The following is a 22,850-nucleotide window of genomic DNA, read 5'->3' as shown; positions in this document are numbered from 1 at the left end:
GCTGTCCACAGAGCCAGGCGGCTGGCTGATTTGAAAGGCGTGTCCCTCTGTTTCATATACAGGTGCTTGGGGGGCATGGCTATCACCAACCCTGTAGTGGACTTGGGGAGAGGATGTCAGGAGGCAGAGAAGCCCTGGACACCTTTGTCCTTTGCTCAGCCATGAGGCATGTTGTGGAATTGGAAGGTAGGGAGGAAAAGGCCTTAAATATTGCATAGGCTATTGCTCGATGTGATACTGGCTAAGCATTTTGACCTTCCACAGCTCATTTACACTTCACAACAAACCTGTAAGTTGGAGACTACCGTTCTGCTTTCATGGATGAGGATGATGATATTTAGAGAGTTTGTTGAGTAATTGTTCAAGGTCAGAGGCTAGTAAGTGGCACTGCAGAGATTAAAGCCCAGGTCTCGGGCATGAAAGCCCAGTTGCAGCAGTCAGATATCTTACTGAAGAAAACTGTTTCTAGTCTATTCCCATTGCTTGTGTGCTAGCCTGGAGGGCAAGCAGGCTGGGCGTTGCTACACTGGCATTGCTGGTCTTACTTACCATGGTTCCAGATGTGCTTAGGAGGTTCTTCATTACATCCCAGAACATACCAGGCTCATGCGAACATTGTACTCTAATGTGGTCTGCACCAAAAATACTCATTCCTATGACTTCACAAAATTTGACTTGCATTCCCCTTCAAGGCTCAGCTAATTAACATCTCTTCTGAGCTGTCTTTCCTAACCAGACCCTTTCCTTCACTAGGCCAGGATGACTGTACCCCTCCCGCACTGAGTCTAAAATAGGCTTATCTCTCCCTTTTCTGCAGCCTGGCTTTGTTCTGGATAATCCTACATCACTCCATCTTGACTGGAAGCCTTTCCTTGGCAGGGCTAGTGTTCAACATTGGGTTCCAAGTTGCCTAGCCCAGTGCTCCACTTAACTCAAGCAGTTCAAAAAGTTCTTCTTGATGATGATGTCAGTGTTAGGTGCATAAGCAGGAAAAAAACCTAACCCAGGGGTTAGGGATGTTTCCAAGGCCACAGTACGGCTCCTTGCCTTGTGTGGAAGGTAGGCTTTCTCCTCCCCACTAGGCTCTTGCCTGCTTTAGTCCTCAGTCCAGCTGAGTGGGGATCCAATGTCAGTCATCCAGTTCACCAACCACAGTTGCACTGTGCAAATGGGATGGAAGAACAAAATACCCATGAGACAACACCGTGGCTTTTGAAACAGGTATGTAGGCTTTCTTGTTTAATAGCAGTTAAAAGAGGAAAATGTACAAGAGGAATAAACATGCTCTTTTCACAGAGGAGATTTCCCCTAACCATGCGGCCCATCCATATCAGTAGCTTTACTAGTAAGTTTTAGAGAAAAAAGTTCCCTTCAGAGTTAAAAATGGACTTTCCTAATTCTCTCTATAAATGTGCAACTATCTGTGCAAAATAAAAATGCCATTTCCAACACCTTTGTGAAAAGTACTTGTGAATGCAGGCAAAAAAAAAAAAAAAAAAAAAAAAAGAAGAGGCAATTGCAGTCAAGAGAGGAGTCCTGGGAGAAGGGAGGCTAAGGTAGGGGAATTTCTGCAGCAGTCCCTAGAGAGTGTGCTCAGAGGCCTGATGAGGAAGGTCATGGCCAAAGCCAATCTTGGGAGATAAAAGGCCGTGGGTCTGTGACTTGCTGAGTAAGCACTTGTCAAGTGTACAGTAAGGCTAGACTGACTTGGAGGACTGGTATGCAATGAGAACACTGGGCAATGCACCCTGGAAGCTGTACATTCCCTTTGCCAATAGGGTCTCACTTCCTGGTTCCCATTTTCAGGTCCTATTCCTTCTTTCCTGCAACAGCTTCATTTATAGCCTGCTCAAAGAGATTTTTCCTATGAATGTTAAAATGATGCAAGCAGCCTATATTACTGCTGAAACCTAATAGGGTCCCAAACTGGACTGTCCCTTCAGGAACACAGACCTGGTTTCCTCAGGAACTTGGCCAAGGGTTCATCCTGACCAAAAGCCATATAGGCTTCTAGCCATCTGTGTGCTTGCCCTCTTATTGAGGCCCTCCAGGGTTTCTATATCTCTAGGTATTTGAGGCCATATCTGAGGAGTCTGATGGGTATGGGCACACATGCTTTGCACAAGTCCTCTCAAGGGTTGGCCCAGCTACAGGTCTATAGACAAAACTAAAAACATTCCACTTTTCTAATTCAAAAACTTGACATTGCTGGTCCCTGTTTTTACCTTCCCTGGCCAACCAAGAGTATGCCTCTACATATAACTCAGTAGCTGCATGTTGCTTTTAGTTAGACAAGGTGAAGGTAGACTAAGAATGGAGAGAAGATATATCAAAGGGTCCATCTTTATATATTGAGCTTGAATAGGCTTTTTCTTTCAGGGGACTTCTGTGCAGAATAACCCCTATTCCTCCACCTTGTTCACCTTTTCCTCTATAGCACAGTTCTTCCAAGGCAGAGGTTTGGGATGAGACCAGCAATGATGATCCTCTAAAGATAAACACTGTGGCATGCTTACATGTCTCTCCATTTCCACTTCAAAGTCTCTCAGCACTTAAAGCTGAAGAGATCTTGCTGCAAAGGGGGTACTAGCGAAGAAAAGTGTTTTTAACCCTTCTCAAGCAATAGAACTTCAGATTAATATAATCGTTTCTCACTTGTTTCAACAAAGATGAGAGCTTGGCGATGCCATTTTGGCTCCTGCCTTCTCTTGGCTTATCAAGTTCTGGGTGGCAGTGCTCATCCCCTACCCTCATCCTGAAACCCTGGCCAACCACCCAGCCCTCAGGATGAGCTGCAGCAGGCGTCTGTGAGCTCACATGTAGCCTGGTCTCTCCAGCTTTGAGGAAGTTTGTATGTCTGTGTGCACATCCTCTTCCCCATGACTATCAAGATGTGATAGGATATAGTGAGGTAGAGGGGTTGAGGGTGGTGGGGGGCAAGGAAGTGCTCCCTCCCCAGAAGCAACTCAGTAGCTGACAAAGGTAGTGAAGAATTCTGTTTGATGAGTCTCTCCTCCCACCAATCCAAGCTGGAAAGGCCTGTGTGGCTTATTTGTCATTGTTTGGTGATGTACAATTATACTCTTGCCAGTAGCCATAGTAGCATCTTTCTGAAGTATCTTAAAGTACAGTTTCCCCTGACTGACTTCATAGCAAAGCTCTTGTATTAAGTCTCAGGAGTCCATCTGGGACAATTAATGCAGCCTCCCAAGCTAAGCTGCTCCAGGCTTTAGAGTTTGGAGGATAGGATTATAGGCAATCTTTCTCAGACAAAGCCAAAGATGGCTTTGGGGATCTCAAAAGAGGATGGGAACCTTGGGCTTCAATGACAAAATAATATCTAGGATATTATTTAGTGAAGGACAGTTGGGCCAGAGGCAACAAGTCACAAGCCATGGTTGGCTCTGCTGACTTTATGGTAACAATGTCTCCATCCCTAGATGCATCCACTCCAGTCATGGCTGCCCCCACAGTGCAGAGCTGGTGACATTTCCTTGAAGATCATAGCCAAAAAACTGCTTTTAAAACATAAAGGAACAATCCCAACTAATCCTCAGGTTTCACCTAAGGGTAAGGTAAGGGCCATTTTTAAGCTTCTGAAATCTGAAATATTTCAACAGCATTACTGGAGAAGGCTAAGTCTCAGACGCTCTGTGAAGACCTATGGAAATAACTGTTGATTTATGTCCTGAACCAAATGTGCTGACTGTGAATGAAGGAAATGAGATGAGCAGGGAAGGGATTGGGTCTCTGATTCCATGAAAACTGGCTTTCAAGATCCAGAAAAACTCCTCGGGTTGAGACTCAACACTTCTAGAGTTGGGGCAATCTGCAGTTAAAGATGGGATCCAATTATTACTGCTCTCTACTTAGCTGTATCCTGCCCCAGAAAAATTTGCAGTAAAAGCCTCAGGTTAGATCTAGGCTAAAGAAATTGCCAAGCTTGGGGGATTGGAATGAAGCTGTCATCTTGCCATATGACATGTTTGTTCACAAGCCAGTGAAAGTCAGCAGACTGAGGAGATGACCCTCCAGAGCTCCCCTTAGTGTATTAAATAATGTTTGCCAGGCCCTTTCCTTGCATTGAGAAGAATCAGCCTCATCTATGTGGTGAATGGGCATCCAGGAGTGAACAGGACATATTTTAGTATCCTTTTGCTTATTCACTCTACCTCCCAGTGCCAGATACCCATTTTTTGTGGTTCCTAAGCCCCAGACCTAAGCTTTAGAGCCATGGATGGAAGGTGGTTCATCACACTGGGATTGATGATACCACCATCTCTAAGATAACACAGATAGTGTAGTAATAACTTCCCCTGAGTCCCAGCCTAGCAACATCTCATGTACTTGCTTATTCTTGTGCCTCTTTTACTATAGGGAAATGTTATGTGAATACTGCACAGGGGTTAATAAAAAAATACATATGCTCTCTTTGAAGAAGAATACACAAATGCAGGGTCAGCTGGGGTTGGATCCCAGACAAAGGGGCTGCAGCAAGTCGCCTCTGTAGGTCCAGGCCACCCTTCATGAGTGGTGGCTGCTGATGAGTCCTCGGAGCTGCTTGGCCACAGTGTCAATGAGTTTCTGCTTGTCTCGCTCATTTTTCCGAAACTGTGCAAACATGTTGTTCTTGCGGCTAGTATCCTTCATCCTAAACAGAGAAGGAAAGAAAAAGGGCAACGTGTTTGAGGAAACAATGGTGGAAGGAGAACCTGCAGGAGGCAGGATGGCAATGCATCTTAACCACTATCCAGAGTAATGAGAGCATCCAGAATATCTCCAGTGTCAGGCCCACACTCACCTACTCATCAGGAAGCTGGCATTCTGGCACCTACATCTCTCAACTTCAGTCACCTTTGGAAACTGGTCAAGACCTAGTTTTGGAAGGGCCAATCTCCTTATCCCTTATACCTGCTCCACGTAATTCATTCCCTTCTCTCAGCAGGTATGTGCCTGCTATAGGTGTGTGGGACATGGAACAGCTCTGCTGGTCAATAAACCCTTATAGAATGTCTAGGATCCACTCATTACCTCATGAACCTACTAAATCCTGTTGGGACCTTCGAGATAACATTTGAAAGGTAAAGCAGGAAAAGTGTTCTTAACTAGCAATTCCAAGAGAACATGAATAACCAAAGGCCACTGTGTATTTCTAAACCTCACTCTAGCTGGCTACTCTATCCCATCCCTAACAAAACTAAGGGCTTGACTGACCTTTTTCCTTTTGTCTCAAGGTAATGGCACATAGGCGGTGTGGTGACTAAGAGAGTATGGTTACTTAGGAAAGCATGTGCCAAAGGGCTGGGCCATCCTCTCACTCCACAAACCAGAGCTTTTTACATGAAAAGCCCTTGAGTCCTCAAGGGCTGTCTGTACCTCCAGACCTTTGACCTTTGGGTCATGCTAAAGCTTCACAGATGGCATATTTCTAGAACCACGGGCAATTCTGGCCAGTGGTTCTTTCAGGTAGACAGCCCTAATGGGGAAACATGGACAAGAAAGTCAAGACTAGGTTGAGATGGTCACAGAACCCCCAAGTCTAAGCAATTGTGATAGAATTCAGGAATTTGCTATTCCCTGCACAGGGCTCACAACCCCTGACATATATTGGTGGCCACTAACTCTTGTCCTAGCCTCTGCACACCAGACCCATATCCCACAGCTAGTTCCAGTGTTAGACAATTGAGAACAGTGCCAAGACAGATTTCTTTCTGGGATAGGGCCAGTCTTCACCAGAGCTGGGCCAGCCCTCTGACTTCACTGCTCCCTGGGCTGTATGGAGACAGGCTAAAGGGAAGGAACATGGCACCAGGCTATAAATTGCCCCCAGGCATATTTCCCAGGGGACTTTGGTCAATCCTGCACCACTTTTTCCCCCCCACTGTGGGTGGCCCTTTGCAGAGGAGCAGATTAGAGGCCAGTGAGTCAAAAGGCCAGAGATCCTACAGGGGCATTTATGTTTGGTATATATGATATAAATTTACAATATATGTATTCCATAAGGGCATTATATGTGGCAAGAAGTTTCTAATGAACACCACAGCTGTATGGCTCTGGCTGACAGTGATAGCCACAGACTAATTAAGAATTCTCTCACTGATCTAAGCTCAAAGGCCTTCAGGCTGGAATTACTCATCAAGCAAACTCAGAACACTGAATATAAGGTACGACCACCCACATGTGGAGGCCTGTGCTTGGAGGGGAAGAAGAAGGGCAAGTGACTGCACTAGTTGAAGAGAAAGAATGAGGGTCCTCAAGCCTCTGATAATTACTATATTTGTTCCCTTATATACTAGTGGCACAATTATGTTTGTGGAACTGGCCTGGTTTTAGATAGTCCCAGGGAAAGATTCCCTTTCCTCTGCTGGGTATACTATATATCTAAACATTATCAACAACACAAAACAAACAAAAAGAAATGAAGAAAACCACTTCCTATATTCACAGGACATTTAGTTTAATATCCTGCATTATCATTAATTTCACGACTCCTAGAAGCAGCTGAGAGACAGGCAGCCCACTGGCTTTCAGCTCCCACAGGGAGGCTCCTGTAATATCTGGGAGAAAGAGGGTAGTCTTTGGCCTCAGAGGCTAGAATTTCTTGGTCGTTAAGACCTGGAGTTAGAACAAGGCACTGTAAAGATAAACTCAAGTACCCTGAGGGCTAATGGTGGCCTGCTGGTTTCCACTCAGGAATGCTCCAAAACCAAAAGTCAGCCCTCCCACCTTCCATCCCATTCTGAAAGCCCAGTATCCTGTTCTACTTTATTAACAGCTATGGCCACCTCTCAGTGATGCAGGGGTCACTTCTTTTCCCTAAATGTCTTTAGCAGGTCTTTGGGTCTTTCCGTTTCACCCTGCTAAGAAGTGCCAGGTTGAAAAGGAGAGTCAAGATCTGATGGTAGAGCTAGCTGTGGAAAAGCAGGAATAGGTCAGGTAAAGGGGTCAATTCCTATGAGGCTGGGAGACACGGATTGTAGTGATCTGGATGCCCTTTGATCTACTGTGTTTGGAAGAAGCTTTTAAACTCTTCTGATTGCTAGGGCTAAGCACATAGCTTCTTTACTGGCCAGCGCTCCAGAATGGTAGGGAGAGGCTAATTATTTTCAACTATTGTTGAGCCATAGGAAGTGAATGAGCCAGTATTTCCTAGATCCAGAGATTCTTGGGAACAGAAGAGTAAAGGACTGCTGAGAGAAGTAAATAACTGAAGGGAATCCCAGAGCCCATTTGAAGGATACATAATGACCATTAAATATGACCATTTAAGCACCAACTCAAAGGTCAAAATGTTCCCTTCTTTCACCTTAGCACCAAGAACTGTGGGATTAAGCCTTGCTTCTAATAAAGGGTCTTCTATAAGAGACGCGGGTTCTAGATTTTAAAGCCACCAAGAGGTAGGGGAGGCTGCTGAGGAGCTCCCTTTGGTCAGGGCTTTATTTCAGGCCCCACACTAGCAAGAATATTGAGTGTGCCAAGAGGTTGAATGGGAACAACCCTTTACCTGGCACAATGGGAGAAAATCCCTGCTGCCACTCCCAGCCCCAAAGGAATTAGTAAGCCAAGGGTCACTCTAAGGGCCAAGGATAGAGAAGGCAGCCAGCCAGTTGGCACCAGGCTGGTTTAGTAGATTAGTATGTCAGGGTGGGGACAACTCAGAGGCTAGGGATTTTAGTGTAGTCATTAGTGTCAATGAGGAAACCAGAAGGACTTGCCTCAAAGTGATGGAAAAGGCCCAAGTGAATAATATACTTACTCTCTAGATATCCTAGGGAGGAAGGTCAGTGGGAGAGAGAACCATGGGAAACAAAGTTAAAATGGAAACACCAATCTCTGACGTGGTCAGGAGAAAACTGTAGTCTGAGTTTTTAGTCTCTTGGCTCCAAATACATACCCCTGCATCATGCTCTTGCCTACCCTTCACCTCTTCCCCTTTTCTCCCCCTTTCATATTGCATAGTAAGAAGAATAGACCTTGACCTCTCCTTCTGCTTAAGGCTCCACTCTGACTTCCTGGACTCTGAGTCTTGCCTTCCTAGGATTTGAGATGTGGCTGACTGGCCATATATGTAGACTTCCTACACCGCCTAGAGGCAGGGCATTCTTCCAAGTAGCTGGGGATTAACTAGTTTCTCAGATTTCAAGAGAAATCTGCCTTTTTAGTTGGGTCTTGGTCTCTGACCTGCCAGCTCTCTAAGAGATTAGCAAAGCCAGAGCCAGGCTGTAATACATAGCATTTCCCAGCTTCTGGGTGACATATTGGTTAGCCCTGAGATTTCCTGGAGCTACCTAACTTACTTTCAGTGGTAGCACCTCTGCTTCAGAGAGGCTACAGTTCTGTGGCAGGGAATCCTCTGCAGGCTAGTGACTGCCTAAGGCAAAAATCAGACACATTCTCCAAGACAGCTTTGTTGGGATAGTCAGTACAATAAAGCTCAGTCTGGCAGGGGCTGGGAGTTGGGAACAGATGAAGGTTTCAGTAATTCTCAATAATTTCCAGGGATTCTCTACTAGGAACCAGAGAAGCCATCTGTTCTGTGGAGTTGCACTATCTATCATCATACCCCAGATGACTAGGGCAGCCTCATTCTGTTCACCGGCTGGCCTGAGCCCCAAAGCAAGCCATTTTTCTTTCTTCTCTTGCCATCTCTAGTAAGAGACACTAGTAAAAGACCCATTAAACTAGAAGGTAATGTCAGAGTCCAATTCTGATCCATACTTGGCCTAGCTTGTTGGGGGCTCAGGAATGAATAAGCCACAAGAGGAAGACTGGCCTGCCAAATCCAGTGATTGAGATTGTTGATAGCACCCATGGCCTATGGCAACTTCCAGAACAAGGCTATCTTTCAAGATATTGGCAGTGGCAAAATTATCTTCTATGCCAAACCCCATCCCTGTCTCCCCACCTCCCAACACAGACCACTGGACTAGGTACTCACTTCTCTAGCAGGGTCAGAGCAGTCACTGGGTTTACCCGGAGGTACTTGCAGTTGGGCTGACCATAGTCAGCAAGGTAGGTTGACCAATCCCACTGGATGAAAAGATCCAAAAGCTGTAAAATATCCAAACCCCACCCCAGGGATTAGTCAGACAGACAAGACAAACCAAGATACCAGAAACTTCATCATCCTTCACTACCAGCTAATAAATTAGATACATAAAAATTAAAATATAATAAGAAAAAGAACAGCTTCAGACTATTCTTTCAAGCAAGAAAATAAATGAGTAAACATTAGATGGCAGACTTATCTCTGCCATAAGCAGTATGGAAATGTTGCTAAGACTATATGCCAGCAGTTAGCTCTCAGAGGCAACCCTGTAAAGAAACTAACACTAGACTGAATCAAATATGATAATAATATCATAATAATCATTCACTTACTCATTTAATAAATACTTATCAAATGCCTTCCACATGCCAAGAACCATTCTCAGTATTTAACAAAGAACAGATAAAGGTGGATGTAGTCCAGTGCCACATATGCAATTGTTTGAACTTCAAGGTTAAAAGGTCTGGGCTCAAGTATCAGTTTTTTGACTTGCTGCACTGACTTAGGTAATACAGACATATATACATGCCTATATACAAATAGGACACACAGACAACACAGAAACACTGAACCAAGGTGTAAATGGATCATGTAGCATTTCTAAGAGGCAATATGTGTTATGCCTATGCAGACACAGGCTGAGAAGATGAAATCTGGGCCATAGTAGATTAGCCCATGATTGAGGACACAGAGTCTAGAATTGGGTTATCAGTGTTAAAGAGAAGTGCCAAGAGCTAGATGTGTGAAAAGACAATGAGAGCTTTCTGAGGGTGAGCTGAGTTCTGACACTGGGGGAGATTTTGACTGAAAGAAGCTAAACTTTTGTCAAAGGCTTTCCTTCCCAGCCAGTTTTAGCCTCAGACATCACACTAACAAATATTCAAAAATTGTAACTAAGTAAAACAAACAAACAAAAGCTTCTAGAAGGGGCACAGTCCCAGACTCACATCACTGCATAGAGGGAGAACCCTCACAGTACTTTTGACTCAAGACATTCTCCATTTCTCCCTTTCCAGGAGATAGGTAACTGCTGATGAGGACAAGTAGATGGCTGCCTGTGCAGAACAAAGGCAGAGAGGCTGAGAGTGCAGTCATATCCAATGCCAGAACCTGGGCTCTAGGCACACCTTCCTCCATATCTGTCTTCACTCTGCAGCTGGGCAAACAGGCAGTATGGGCCTTGCCCTATTTGGCCAAGTCTCCACTTCATCCAGTCTCTTAGAATAGCAGTTATGAACTTCCTGAAGCAGGATGGGAAATGGCTGAAGTCCCAAACCTAAAACTGAGAAAAGCCCTTACACCCTCAGCCAAGAAAGGGATTTTAGAGATGAGAGAAGCAGTCGGGGAGAGACAGGCACGCTGCTTGGTCTGGGCCAGGATGGTCCCAAACGGCCCCTCAGGCCATTTTCAGGTCATGCCTATTTTCACTGGCAAGTTAAAAGGCTTCTACCACTTCTTTCTGCTGACCCAAGGCCTCAGAGAGTTCTCCTTTAGAAGAGAATTTCTCCTGACTTTCTACTCTAGCGTCAGTATTTCTGGCCTATGGTCTTCAAAGACCACTCAAGACAGCTCCTCTTTACTTGCTTCCACGACAGACACTGAGAGTACCCCTTGTTCTAAAGTTCTTCCAGTACTATGCTTTACACATTTCACTATGTTTTCCCGCAACTCCTAGGGAAAGAACTATGAAAAAATATAGCATTTTTTTCAATTAAAATTTTTTTCACAAATTAAAAAACAAAACAAAACCTAGGAAGCCTTTTACTATTTGTCTATTAAGGAGCTGATAAGAAAAGTGAATGAATATCAAAAAAGTCTAATTGGAAAAACTGGAAAATCATTTCTTAAAGCTATTTTAGATACTACTTTTTCAGCATACATGGACATATACATGCATGTATTACCTTCTTTTCAAATGAATTCCTAATTTCTGTGCTGGAATTAATGTATTAGTACTTCTGATTTATTGCTAATACTACCATGTATTTCTGGTTAATGACACATGGGAAGTCACTAGTGGACAGTGGAGAGAAGTTCATGGCTTAGCTCTAAGTTATGGGATCTTTGGGGTGTCGCTTTTCTGGCCGGAAACCGGTGGCTGGTGGCACTTTTGCCTTGAGTTTTGCTCTGGCCCACTGGGTTTGTTACACCCACTTGGCCTGGCAGGCTGAGCTCATGCCTGCCAGGGACACTGGAGTCAGGTGTGGAGCAGCGAGGGGTGTGTGTGAGTAAGTGTGGGGTCCAGTCACTGCACAGTCAGACGCGCTGGGTGCTGCCATGGGGTGGGCAGCTCCAGGTGCCAGCATGGACACCAATTCTCTATGCGAATGCAGCTGGACCAGGTGCACTGCAAGCAGCTTTCCTGGATGGCACCGGGGAATGTGGCAGCACCCAGAAGCTTGGAGATGCCAAGAACCACAGGGCCCCAAAGAGGGAGTCACAGCTCTGGCTCAGGGAGCTCCCATGTCTGGGCTCTACAAAGAGCTGCAGCTCTTCTCTCCTTCTCTTCACCCACAATGTGGCGAGCAGGGGGTATGTTTCCGCCCTGTTTGTGTTACCCCAGCTCTTTTAGCCTCACCATTCAGTAGGTCTCAAGTTCTTGTCCTGCAACCAGGAAGAATGAGGTACACACACAGGTGGAAGGTGAGCAAAATGAAGAGATTAATTGAGCAATAGAACAGCTCAGAGATGACCCACAGTGGGAAGCTCCTCTCAGAAGCCAGGGTGTCCCAGCAAGTATTCAGCTTCTAGCAGAAAGGGTTGCTCCTCTCTGCAGGCAGGTCGTCTTGATAAGTGTTCAGCTATCAGCAGAGAGAGTGGCTCCTCTCTGCAGCTGTTCGTTCTGCTGTCTCTCTGTCCTCTCCTCTGTTCTGGCTGAGCTCAGGGCTTTTCTGGGCCTCAGAGGGGAGGAAGTGCATGCCATCTGGTCCACGGGCAGCCAAGTCCCTACTCTGGTCCGCAGGACTGGCAGCTTGGCCACCAGCCTTCAGGCCTTCTGTGGCCTGAAAGTCAGGCCTCACTGGGGACCTGCCCCCTTCTGCCCAGGAACCTGTCTGCTTTCTGCTCCCATTCATGGCACCTGAGGTCAGCCCCAACTTTGCTCCAAGACTGGAGCAGCACTGACAACAGGGAGAAGCCATGCAGTGGGAGCAGGCACTTAAAAGCCTACAAGAGCAGGGAGGGGCCTTCCCAGGCCCCCAAGAGTGCAGGGACGCCTGGGTCCACAGCCATGGTTTGGGTGGCTGCAGTTGTGCCCAGGAGGGTAGGGCTCCTGCCTGCTCCCTGGCTCCCACCAGCTCCATGGAGCATGCAGCCCCAGTCTTGCCTCCCTGCTGCAGCCAGCATGATGGCAGTGGTGGGCCATTTAGGGCAGCCACTACCATCATAAGGATTTCCATTTTTGTCTTCCTGCCAAAGTCAATGCCAATGGTGAGCCTAAGAGCTCTGGAATGACAATCTATCTAATTTATTCCACTACAGTCATGGAAGCTACGTAAGTCTATTAAGTTCAACCACCATGAGCCTATAGATCACACTCTGGGTCATGTTGCTTCCCACAGTCTTTTAGGGTGGCCTCAAGCTAGGTCTTATGGCCTTCTCTGAGACAGATGGACAGAGAGTGAGGGTACTTAACTAAGTGAGCTGCTTGGAGGCACACTTCTACTGGATTCCACAGAACAGTGTTAGAATGAACAGCCAAGAAAACCAGCAGGCCTATTTATCCATTTAGTACTTTGATTTCCAGACTGACTTTCAAGGTCAATCAGACCCTCCCAGCCGATTCTCCACGTACAACAACCTTGTTAGATTGCTATAAATTCTCCTGCAAGAACACTCAATTATCACTAATGACCACACTAGTGATCATCACTAGTGACCACTAATGTTTCTTTTTTATTTTTATATCTTTCATTTGGAAATATTTCAAATTTATCAGAAAGTTGAAAGAATAAGCATAGTATAAAGAGCAACATATTGCTTCCATCCAGATCCATCCACTGTCAATATTCTACCCCATGTGCTCCAGCACTTGAATTCTTTCTCTTCATATACATACACCCATGCATGCACACATATGTTATTTCTTTTCTTGAGTTGCTTCAAAGTAAACTGGGACTTTATTCTCAAATACTTCAGTGTTCCTAAGGATTAGGAATATTTTCTTATATAATCACAGAATAATTTTCAACTTCAGTTTAATGTTGATATGATCCATATTAAATTTTGTAAGTTGACCCAGTAATATCCTTTATAGCCTCTTTTATTTTTGTTCTACTACATGATATAATTTTAGGACTGAGTATTACGTTTAGTTGTCATGTCTCTTTAGTTTCCTTTAATCTGGAATATTTATACAACCTTTCTTTTTCTTATATGATATTGACATTTTTGAAGAATATAGTTCCCCTGCCTCCATTTTTTCCCAGTTTGGTTTTGTCTAGTGGCTTCTTATAAGATTCAAGACACGAATTCTTCAGCAGAATACTACGTAAGTGATGCTATGTCCTCCTCAGGGTATCACCTCTGGAGGCATACGATGCTCATTTTTCCCTCATTGATGATATTAATTTTGATCACCTGATTAAGATGTTGTCTGATTTCTCCCAACATCTAGTTATTACGTTTTCCTTTGGAACTGTGAAGATTTAAGACATTCAAATACACTGTTATCCAGTGAGGATTCTTGCCTAACCCAATGTTTACTATGATAGCTTCAAAACTGCTGATTATCTCAACACCATCCTTCCTTGCACATTTATGAGTTGTCACTCATTCTACTGTAAGCAAGTACTCTCTCTTCCCCACTATTAATTTATCCATCTATTTGTTATTAGCACAAACTCACCACTGTGCCCTTCCCCTCCCCTCCCTTCCTTTCTTCCTTCCTTCCCGTCTTTTCTTTTCCCTCTCTCTCTTTCTCTTTCTTTCTTTCTTTTTCTTTCTTTCTCTCTTTCTTTCTCTCTCTTTCTTTCTTTCTCTCTTTTTCTTCTTTCTCTTTCTTTCTTCTTTCTCTTTCTTTCTGTTTCTTTTTCTTTCTTTCCCTCTTTCTTTCTTTCTTTCTTTTCCTTCCTTCCTTCTCTCTTTCTTTTTCTTCTTTTCCTTCCTTCCTTTTCCTCTCCCCTTCCTCCCTCCCTCCCTCCTTCCCTCCTTCCCTCCTTCCCTCCTTCTCTCCTTCCCTCCTTCTCCCCTTCCTTCCTTCCTTCCTTCCTTCCTTCCTTCCTTCCTTCCTTCCTTCCTTCCTTCCTTCCTTCTTTTTTCCTAAGAGAATAGTTCTTGCTCTGTTGCCCAGGCTGGAGTGCAGTGGTGCAATCATAGCTTACTGCAGCCTAGAACTCCTGAGCTCAAGTAATCCTCCCACCTTCACCTCTCTGAGTAGCTAGGACTACAGGCACACACCACTATGCCCAGGCTAACTTTTAAATATTTATTTTTGTAGAGATGAGGTCTTGCTATGTTGCCCAGGCTGGTCTGGAACTCCTGGGCTCCAGTGATCCTCCTGCCCCAGAAAATACTGATTTCTAAAGTTACTTAGGTTAGTTATTTTCTTTGTCATTACTTTCAATATGGTTGTGTTTTTCTTTTATAATTCAGCTATGTTCATTTTTCACTGCTTGTGCTCCACCTTTGATTCCCCCACATTCCAGTTGATTTTCATTATTAATTTTGGGGTATGTGAAACAATACTATAGTTCTGAGAGTAACAGCAATATAAAAAAGTGTTCTCAGAGAAGTATTACTCCCTCCTCATTCCAGCCTGTTCCCATTCTCCCCACTTTCTTCTATATCTTTCCTATCCATTCCTGTAGATAACCAATCTAGTTTCTGGTTTGTCCTTCTTTTATTTATTTTACGCCAATGAGCAGACACACATATATTTTCTTATATCTTCCTCTTTCTCTCTTGAAGGGTAGCATATCATAGCTACTCTTTTACACTTTGTTTTGTCATGTAATGGCATATCTCAGAACTCACTCCCTAGAAGCTCATTCCTCATTAATGATTATATTCTTGATTTATTCATGAAAATGCTGTTTTTGTAAACTAGGTAAGCAAAGTCATTTTCAAGGGACAGACCAGACATTACATTTTGGAGCATTTCATGTTAACTTGGTAGAACAGGAGAGTGCTAGATTTTTAGAGTAGGAAATTCTGATAAATGTTAAGGCTAATTCAATCAAATGCAAACTCAACCCATCATTAACGATGCTTTGATTTCAAACACAGAGTTATCTATTTGTGGTATTTAATAGAACAGGGGAACTAAACTAGTGTAGTAGTTGATGTAATACTTTATAAGCTATATAGGTTAATTAAAATGGTAAATTATGTGATTACTGGTTATTATACAAAAATGCATGTAAGTGGAAAAGGATATGACAAGGGGAGACATTTTTAATCAGGTTATATATTAAACAGGCCACTATGATAGGATACTTTTTTTTCTTCCTATATAACTTTTATCTGTGTGACTCTTAACTAGGGCTTTGGCAAAGTTCTAAAGCTCCCTCTGGTATATTTCCTTGTTTTTTTAGAAAATTCCCTGGGCTTAGTAAGACTCAAATTATAATTTTGATTTCATGGAGGGTGGGGAGAGTGGAGAGGACCAAGAACTAGAAAGCATAAGCAACTTGCTAAAAATCACAAAGTAGACAAGTGGTGGAGATGGTTTGTTGGCTCACACCCCCCAAGATGCCACAGCTGGTTTTTTGTTGTTGTTGTTGTTGTTGTTTTGTTTTGATTTTTTAATCCTGATTGATTCTGTCTGAGTTAGATACTCATCTGAGACTATGCCAAATTTCTGAACAGACTTTCTTTTTTACAACAGTAGCTGGGAAAGACTAGAAAAATCCAAACAAGTCAAAGTGAAAACTAGTCCACGGCCATACAGTGAGTTAACTGGACAGAGAATAGGCAGCATTATAATAGTAGAACAAATGCAAAGTTCCAAGAAGGACCTTAGGAATGTGATTATTATTAGGATAAAGCAGGACTCGGTTGATCTTTGTTAGTGTACACAAATATACATGTCTCTGGCAGCAAGTCTAGAAATAATTCAGATGGATGAGCTGCTCATGGCTAAAGGACTAGAAAGAAATCATCAAGTAAAAATTACAGGCAATATACAAGCAAACCACCCTGGGGGTACTTGAGTTTTCTTTGGCAGAAAGGATTACCCAAAAAAAACTCAGAAAATAGAAATGCGGAGGCTGGTGGAGAACGGCCTGCTTGTTTCTCCTCCTGGACTGTCTGTTACCAAACCAATTCATATCATGTCTATTCATGAGTGAAGAGAATTGTTGGATGTACCCTAACTTCACTGCCAATTCTTGGCATATAAGCCTCATCTCCCATGTAGACAGGAGCTCCCCAAGGATGGGGATTATGTTTTCTCCTTCTGACTCCTCAACAGCAGACTATTATATGGGCTAGATTCTCAGCAGGTAGTCAGCAAAGACATGGAAAATGGAATTAAATAGGTCAGCTAACATTTTGTAGCAACGATATTGGCTAGATGGTGGGAGAGACTTATACTTTGTGCTTCTCATATCAAACATTCCAAATGGACCAAACCTAGGCTGCTCTTGCCCAGCACTAGAAGAAAAGTTGTATAAGGAAGAAGAAAGCATCAAACAGGAGAGATGATACCTATGACAGGTGAGTGGGAATCCAGTCCCAGACATGTGAATTTAAGGTTCCAATGGAAGACACCTATGATTAGTGACTGGAAACACAGCAGATGTTTGGTGACATGTGGGTTGGGTCTTAGTAGGCAACATGGGGCCTACCTCATGTTAGAGAAAGCCTCCTCTTTCCAGAAAACCTGCAAGGATTCCATGGGGAGCAAAGCATAGTATGAGCTAAGGTAGGCATGCAGACAGACACAGATGCTAAGACACACTGACAGTGGCCACACCCCTCTTCCTCAGGGGTGATTTTTTTTACATGTTTTCGCTTGAACAGGAACGCTGAGTCCTGTAGAGAACTGCACTCCCAAAGCAGGTGTGTCCTTGAAGTAAATTTGATGCAGGAAAACCTGAATTTGCACTTGATATACATTCCAGAAGAATTCTTCATGTTAAACAAGATAGACTACAAAATGGTTTCAAATAACATGCTTTTCTGGGACACTTAACATATAATCCAAAAAAAATTCTAAAAGTTCTACCTCTTCAGAACATGGCTGCTGTATAAAGTGCAGCCCACTTTCACTAACATACAGAACACTAACCCCGGAGAAGCTTCATTTGCCCACTCCCTGTCTCTGACAGAATGAAACTAATTACATCATTATAAATTATTTTCATAATCACTGATCCACATCTGCCTTTTTTTTTGGAGGCAGTAGAGCACAGCAAAAGAGCCCCGAGGCTGAGGGTCCTCTGACTGATAGTGTGACCCCAAGCATGACACCAAATCTGTTTCTCTGGTTCAGATGTGGAATCATAATAGCTTCTATCAGCAGCTGAGAGCAGATTAAGAGAACAATTGTAAAGTCTACTAAAAAGCACAGAATTGACCAATGACCCATTTGTGTTTATTGCCCAAGATTTCCTCCAACTCCTTGTCTCTGGTGCTAGGCCTCTGTGATTCAAAGAAGGGCATCCTGAGTCTCCTCAGGAGCACTTCCTGACACAGAAATCTGGGCAAATGTAGAAAATGGAAAGCAGGGCTTATTTCAACAAACATAAATTGAGTACCAACAATGTCTCAGTCACTTTTCTAGATGCTGCATATGAAATGATGTTAAGATGTTATCTCCAGTCTTGAGGAAATCAGTCTGGTAAATAAATTGATACAGAATGATGTGAATACCCTAACAGGTACTCTAACAGGTTATAAAGAAAGTTCAAAAGCAGGGCATCTAAGCCTGAGCCAGGTCGGTGGTGACTGAAGGGTGGGGTGGAGGTGTCAAGCAAGGAATCTGACATGGCTAGATCTCTCAGGAGTGCTTTGGGAATAACCAAGACAAATGAGGCCTCATATACTAAGCTAAGGAGATAGATTTTAGCCTAGAGACTTCTCTGCTTATTCTCATCACTGCTGCTACCTGCTTTTTTCTAGATTAGAAGATGGAAAACTATAGTCACTACTTGTTGTAAATAAAGTTTTGTTGAAACATAGCCATGTTCATTGATTTACATAATCATCTATGCTGCTTTTATGCTATAATAACTGAGGTAAGTAGTTGTGACAGAAACCATATGACATGGGAAGCTTAAAATATCCACCATCCAGTCTTTTGTAGAAAAAGTTTGCCTGTAGATCCAAGGCAGGGAGGGCAGTGTGCTCTGAAATTCTCTCAGATGTAAGACATTTAATACCTAGTAAAGAAAGAAGAAAAAAATGTCTTTAGGGAGACCCTTCCCATTGTAATGAGATGGCATAAAATTCATCATCCTAACAACTGGCGTAAAAATTATTTCACGGGAGAAAAACATGTTTGGGGGAAATACCCTGCTTGGTGAGACTCCCAAGGTGCCAAGACATCTAGTAGAGAAGGTAGAAGCAATTTGGTATTCTGGTTCTTGAGAGGCAGAATGTGAAGACAGGAGATTTAACTAACGTGTGAGAAGGGATAAGAAGAAAATTCTTCATGGTATTGTGGTTCCAGACAACTTTGGAGAGGGAATCTAATAAGTGACTTTTCAAAACTGTTTGCTGTGCAGCTCATGACACAATCAATCTTCTTTACAAACCCAACGCCTCAATCCTGGTCTTTAGACAAATCCACTCTGCTCCCAATTGCTGGGTGAACGATTTCTCTCTCTCTCTTTCTGTGTGTGTGTGTATGTGTTTATGTGTTTGTGTGAAACTCAGAGCAGAAGCTGTTTCACACCTAGAAAGCTGCACAACTGCACTATGGAACTGGGAGTGCAGGAAGCAAGAAGACTGGAGGTGTCTACGGATTCACAGAAATCTGGAGGGGGCCTTTGGATTTTCCATAGGCTATGGAACTGTGGTAGGGAGAGGTTCCAAGTTTTTCTGATTTCTGTACATTAAGGGGGTCAAGCTTATACTTGAGCTTTGCAACAACGGCCAGTAATAGGCTGGTTCCTGGCCCTACGTCTGACCTCTTCTTTTACCTAGCGGAGTGAGGGCAGACAAAGAGGTAGAGGAAGGCACAAAGAGTGGCTGTGCAGCTCCCTGCTTTCCCTGCAGCCCAGCTCCAGGTGGATAGAAGCTTCATTCAGTTCTTTATCAGTGACCAATTGCCTATCAGCAGCTTCCTCTGAAAGGGAACATCACCCTGAGAAATATTTATTTGCCTCATAAATGTGGGTTTATAGGTTTTCTGTCTAAACTTTTCACCTTTTCTCTCTTGGTAAAGAGAAAAAAAGAAAGACAGGGAAGCTTCAGGTTCTCCTGTTGTTACCAGCTGGTGCCTACGGGAAGATTCCCAAATAAAAATGCCAACACCAAGCATTCCTTTGAGTCAGAGACTGTCCTGTAGGGCCATTTCTCACTGATGACAGCATCTGTCCTGCTGCAGGGAGCAGAAGGAAAGCCTATTATCACACGGGCTGATAATAATCATGTACACATACATGTTCAAGGGGAGGATGGCAGGCCCCAGTCATGGGCTGACTGAGTTGTCACTTGTTGGGGTGGTAGAAGCAGGCAGATGTGAATTTTGAATGGAATTGCTGCCACAGATGTTGTAGGAGAAGAAGGTAGGAGCCATGGGCCAGTGTTTATTTTCTTTCAGTATAGTGTGACTTGTTAAAGGTTCCTGGGTGGGCGAATTAGGGACTCTATGATTGAGTTGTTAACCCTTCCTCTCTGGACAAAATGACTAAAGGCCTTAAAAAGAATCCCTGCAAAGAGACCACACAGTGAAGATAATATTAACAATGTAAGCGTAAGCAAATATCAAGAAAATGGCAGAGCTCAAAAATCTCCTAATCATAATACAAGCTCTTTATCAGCCACATTATAAAATAATAATAGTAATAAGCTAATCAGATTTGATAAGTCAGTCCCCCAAATCTGAAATGATCAAAAAAGCTATTTATATTATTTGTATTCATTATTATGAAAAATGAACTTAACCTAAGTATATATTATGCTTTGAATTATTAATATTAGTATGTGTGTGTGTACAAGCAGACTTTCAAAGGTAATGATAATGTTCTGTCTGTTAAACTGCAGTGGGAAGAAAGTTATACATGGGAATAACCTTTTGCAGCTACTCAATGTCTAATTATAATTTATTAGTAAATTTTTATACATACAACTATATTAGGGGGAAGCTCTTAAAATGTCTTTTACCAACAGTAGATTTTCAATCAAAAAACTTTGGAGACATTGGGTAATAACCTGCAGGGAAAACTACTGCAAATTCATAATGAAAATGATTCAAGTTCTTTTTTATAAATGGATAAATTAAGAAACATAGTTGTAGAAAATTACATCTTGCCTTATATAAGTCATTATTACAAATTACAACCCAGGCATCCTATGATAGGCAGAAGAAAAAATACCTAACATTAAGGGATGGCAAAGCAGGTAATGTCCTTACACCCTGGGTAAATTTAGAATAAGCTAGGCTCTCCATGGCCTTTGAAATATGCTTGAGTCTGGTAGAAAGACTCAGCACTAGAAAAATTAACTTCTTAAGATCTTTAGCTCAACTAGATATGCATTTAAAATCAATTTTGTTCACTTGAATTTGAAGGCTAGAGACTGAATAAAATTGCAACTCAGAATTTCATTGCCAAATTTTGAAACTAATCAATAGATTCAGCAAAGAAGCATTAGATAAGTTATGGTTCTTGACCACCAAGGGATGCTTTTTGTTCGTTTGTTTTCCATCCATAAACTTCAAATTTCAGAAGGGTTCTGCCTCCCAAACATTTTGTTAGGTAAACACTAGTTCCCAGGAAGACTATAGTTTCAGACCCATAGTGGTGGTATATTTGCTATTTCCTTTTTCATTAAATTTATTTTCCTCCTTTCAATTCTATTTACTAATTAGTTTTTATGTAAAAATTTAACGAGCCACTTCAAGTCTACTTTGGACATAAGTGGGATCAAATAAATAGATAAAAAGTGTTCACCAGCATGCTGTCCATCCTTGAGGGTCAAAGGAGGGCCCCAGGCATTGAGTACCATATGCATTCAGATCAAGGGAAAATCAGGCCCAAAATGTTTTAAGTTCCAGTCTGCCAAAAAGTTGGGCATGATTTAGATAAACAGAAGAGAATGAAGGGAATTTCAAGCAAAGAGACTAGTGGAAGCAAAGGAGCAGAAACAGAAGTAGCTGAGATATATTCAAGGGAAGAAAATAGACATTTCTTGAATACCTATTATGTGCCATATTGGGCTAGGTATCTTACTTATCCATTTCATTTAATCCCCAGGAAAATCAACAGCAGAAGAGGCAGGTACCTCCATTTTATAGATAAATAAAAGAAATCCCAAAAAGGTTAAAAGAATGGGCCAAAAGGAACATATGCAGTAAGTGACAGAGTCAGGACTTGGACCCATGACAATCTGACTCCCAAGCCTGATCTTTTCCTCCACTCCCTTTTGGGCCTCTGTCAAGGGCTAGTTGGATGAAAGCAGAGGGCATATAAAGGAACAGCAGTGAAGAGGCTGAAGAGGAAATAGGTGGGGTTAGACTATGCAGAGTACTGGAGTACTGACTCTCAGTCTAAGGACTTAAAAATAATCTACATTCCACGGGGAGTGGTAACATTTCAGTAGCAATTTATTTAGTGGGATAAATTTGGTAGTAGCATACAAGATGGACTAGAGGAGAAAATTTCTAGTCAGGAAGATCTGAGACAATAAGGATCTGGATTGGGATGGCAACAACAGGGTGACAGAGGAACGGATGGCCACTGTCTCAGTTCCGACTGAAGGATTTGAAGGCTAACTGAATGTTGGAGGAGACAGGGAAGACTAAAACATGATCACAAAGCAGGTTTTTCAAAATCAGTTGCCTTTAGAGACCAGGCGCACAATACAAATGAATGAATCAGGCAGGTGAAATATGATAGTGAGTAGTGGGGGCTATGGAAAACTAGAGTACATAATCCTCCTAAAGGCATTCACATTTAGATGTTTTAAAAACATTATGCTGATCACTCATTGGGCCATCAGTCTGAAACTTTTGTATAGGGTTTTTGAAGCTGGATAGGACACAAGGCAGACCAAAGAGGAGAATGTTGGATATTGCCCCATGATCTACATGCCTCTCACATTCCCAGAGCTTTCTCTCATTGGCAGGGTATACCACATTAATTAGGGTCATTATCAGTCTTAACTTTTATCCACCAGCTGAGTTGACATATATGTCCCACAAAGAGGAAATAGGGCCAAAATGAAGAGAAACATATTTCAGGTTCAAGCCAGTGTTGTCAAGGCTTAGAACACCATGTTTTCACATGAGCTAAACCAATGGCCTTCAGAACAGATCCCAAAAGAACTCTTGCCTCCAAGGAAAACCAACAAAGCATTCAGGGCCTGCTCTCTCACAGAGCAGGCTGCCTCCTCCTTTTCCCCTTTCTCTACTAGCTGGGTCCAGTTTGAAAAAGAGTTTTCAGATCAGGCCAAGTAAAATTATAAGGCAGAGAAAAAAGAAATTTATAGATATTTATTGAGAACCAAGTGTTGGCTAAGTGACATATGTTTAACTTAGATAATGTTATTAGATCCTTTACATAATGCTGTGAGATAGGTTATTATTTTTCTAGATGTGAATAAGAAAGTAAATAAATAGCAAAGTAGTAGTAAGTACAAAGTAAGTAGTAAGTACAAAGAAAGCAGTAAATAGCAGGCCTTAGACATGAATTTA

At 42.7% G+C, this 22,850-nt stretch overlaps 1 protein-coding gene across 3 annotated transcripts in view; it reads right to left on the bottom strand.

Annotated features, from left to right (window-relative positions):
- Positions 1-1,206: 1,206 nt before the first annotated feature.
- EXOC6B (exocyst complex component 6B) overlaps positions 1,207-22,850 on the bottom strand; it is a 690,744-nt gene continuing 669,100 nt past the window's right edge. For all 3 annotated transcript variants that reach the window (XM_050754407.1, XM_050754408.1, XM_050754410.1), the window contains 2 exons: positions 8,939-9,051; positions 1,207-4,651 (listed from right to left, as the gene is read on the bottom strand). In XM_050754407.1, coding sequence (XP_050610364.1) covers positions 4,525-4,651; positions 8,939-9,051 — 240 coding nt within the window. In that variant the 3' untranslated portion in view covers positions 1,207-4,524. The remainder of the gene's footprint in view (positions 4,652-8,938; positions 9,052-22,850) is intronic.

Source organism: Macaca thibetana, chromosome 13 (genome assembly GCF_024542745.1).
Source record: "Macaca thibetana thibetana isolate TM-01 chromosome 13, ASM2454274v1, whole genome shotgun sequence".
Taxonomy (NCBI): domain Eukaryota; kingdom Metazoa; phylum Chordata; class Mammalia; order Primates; family Cercopithecidae; genus Macaca; species Macaca thibetana.
The sequence above is the reverse complement of the archived record's forward strand: the minus strand, read 5'-3'. Positions and strand labels throughout refer to the sequence as shown.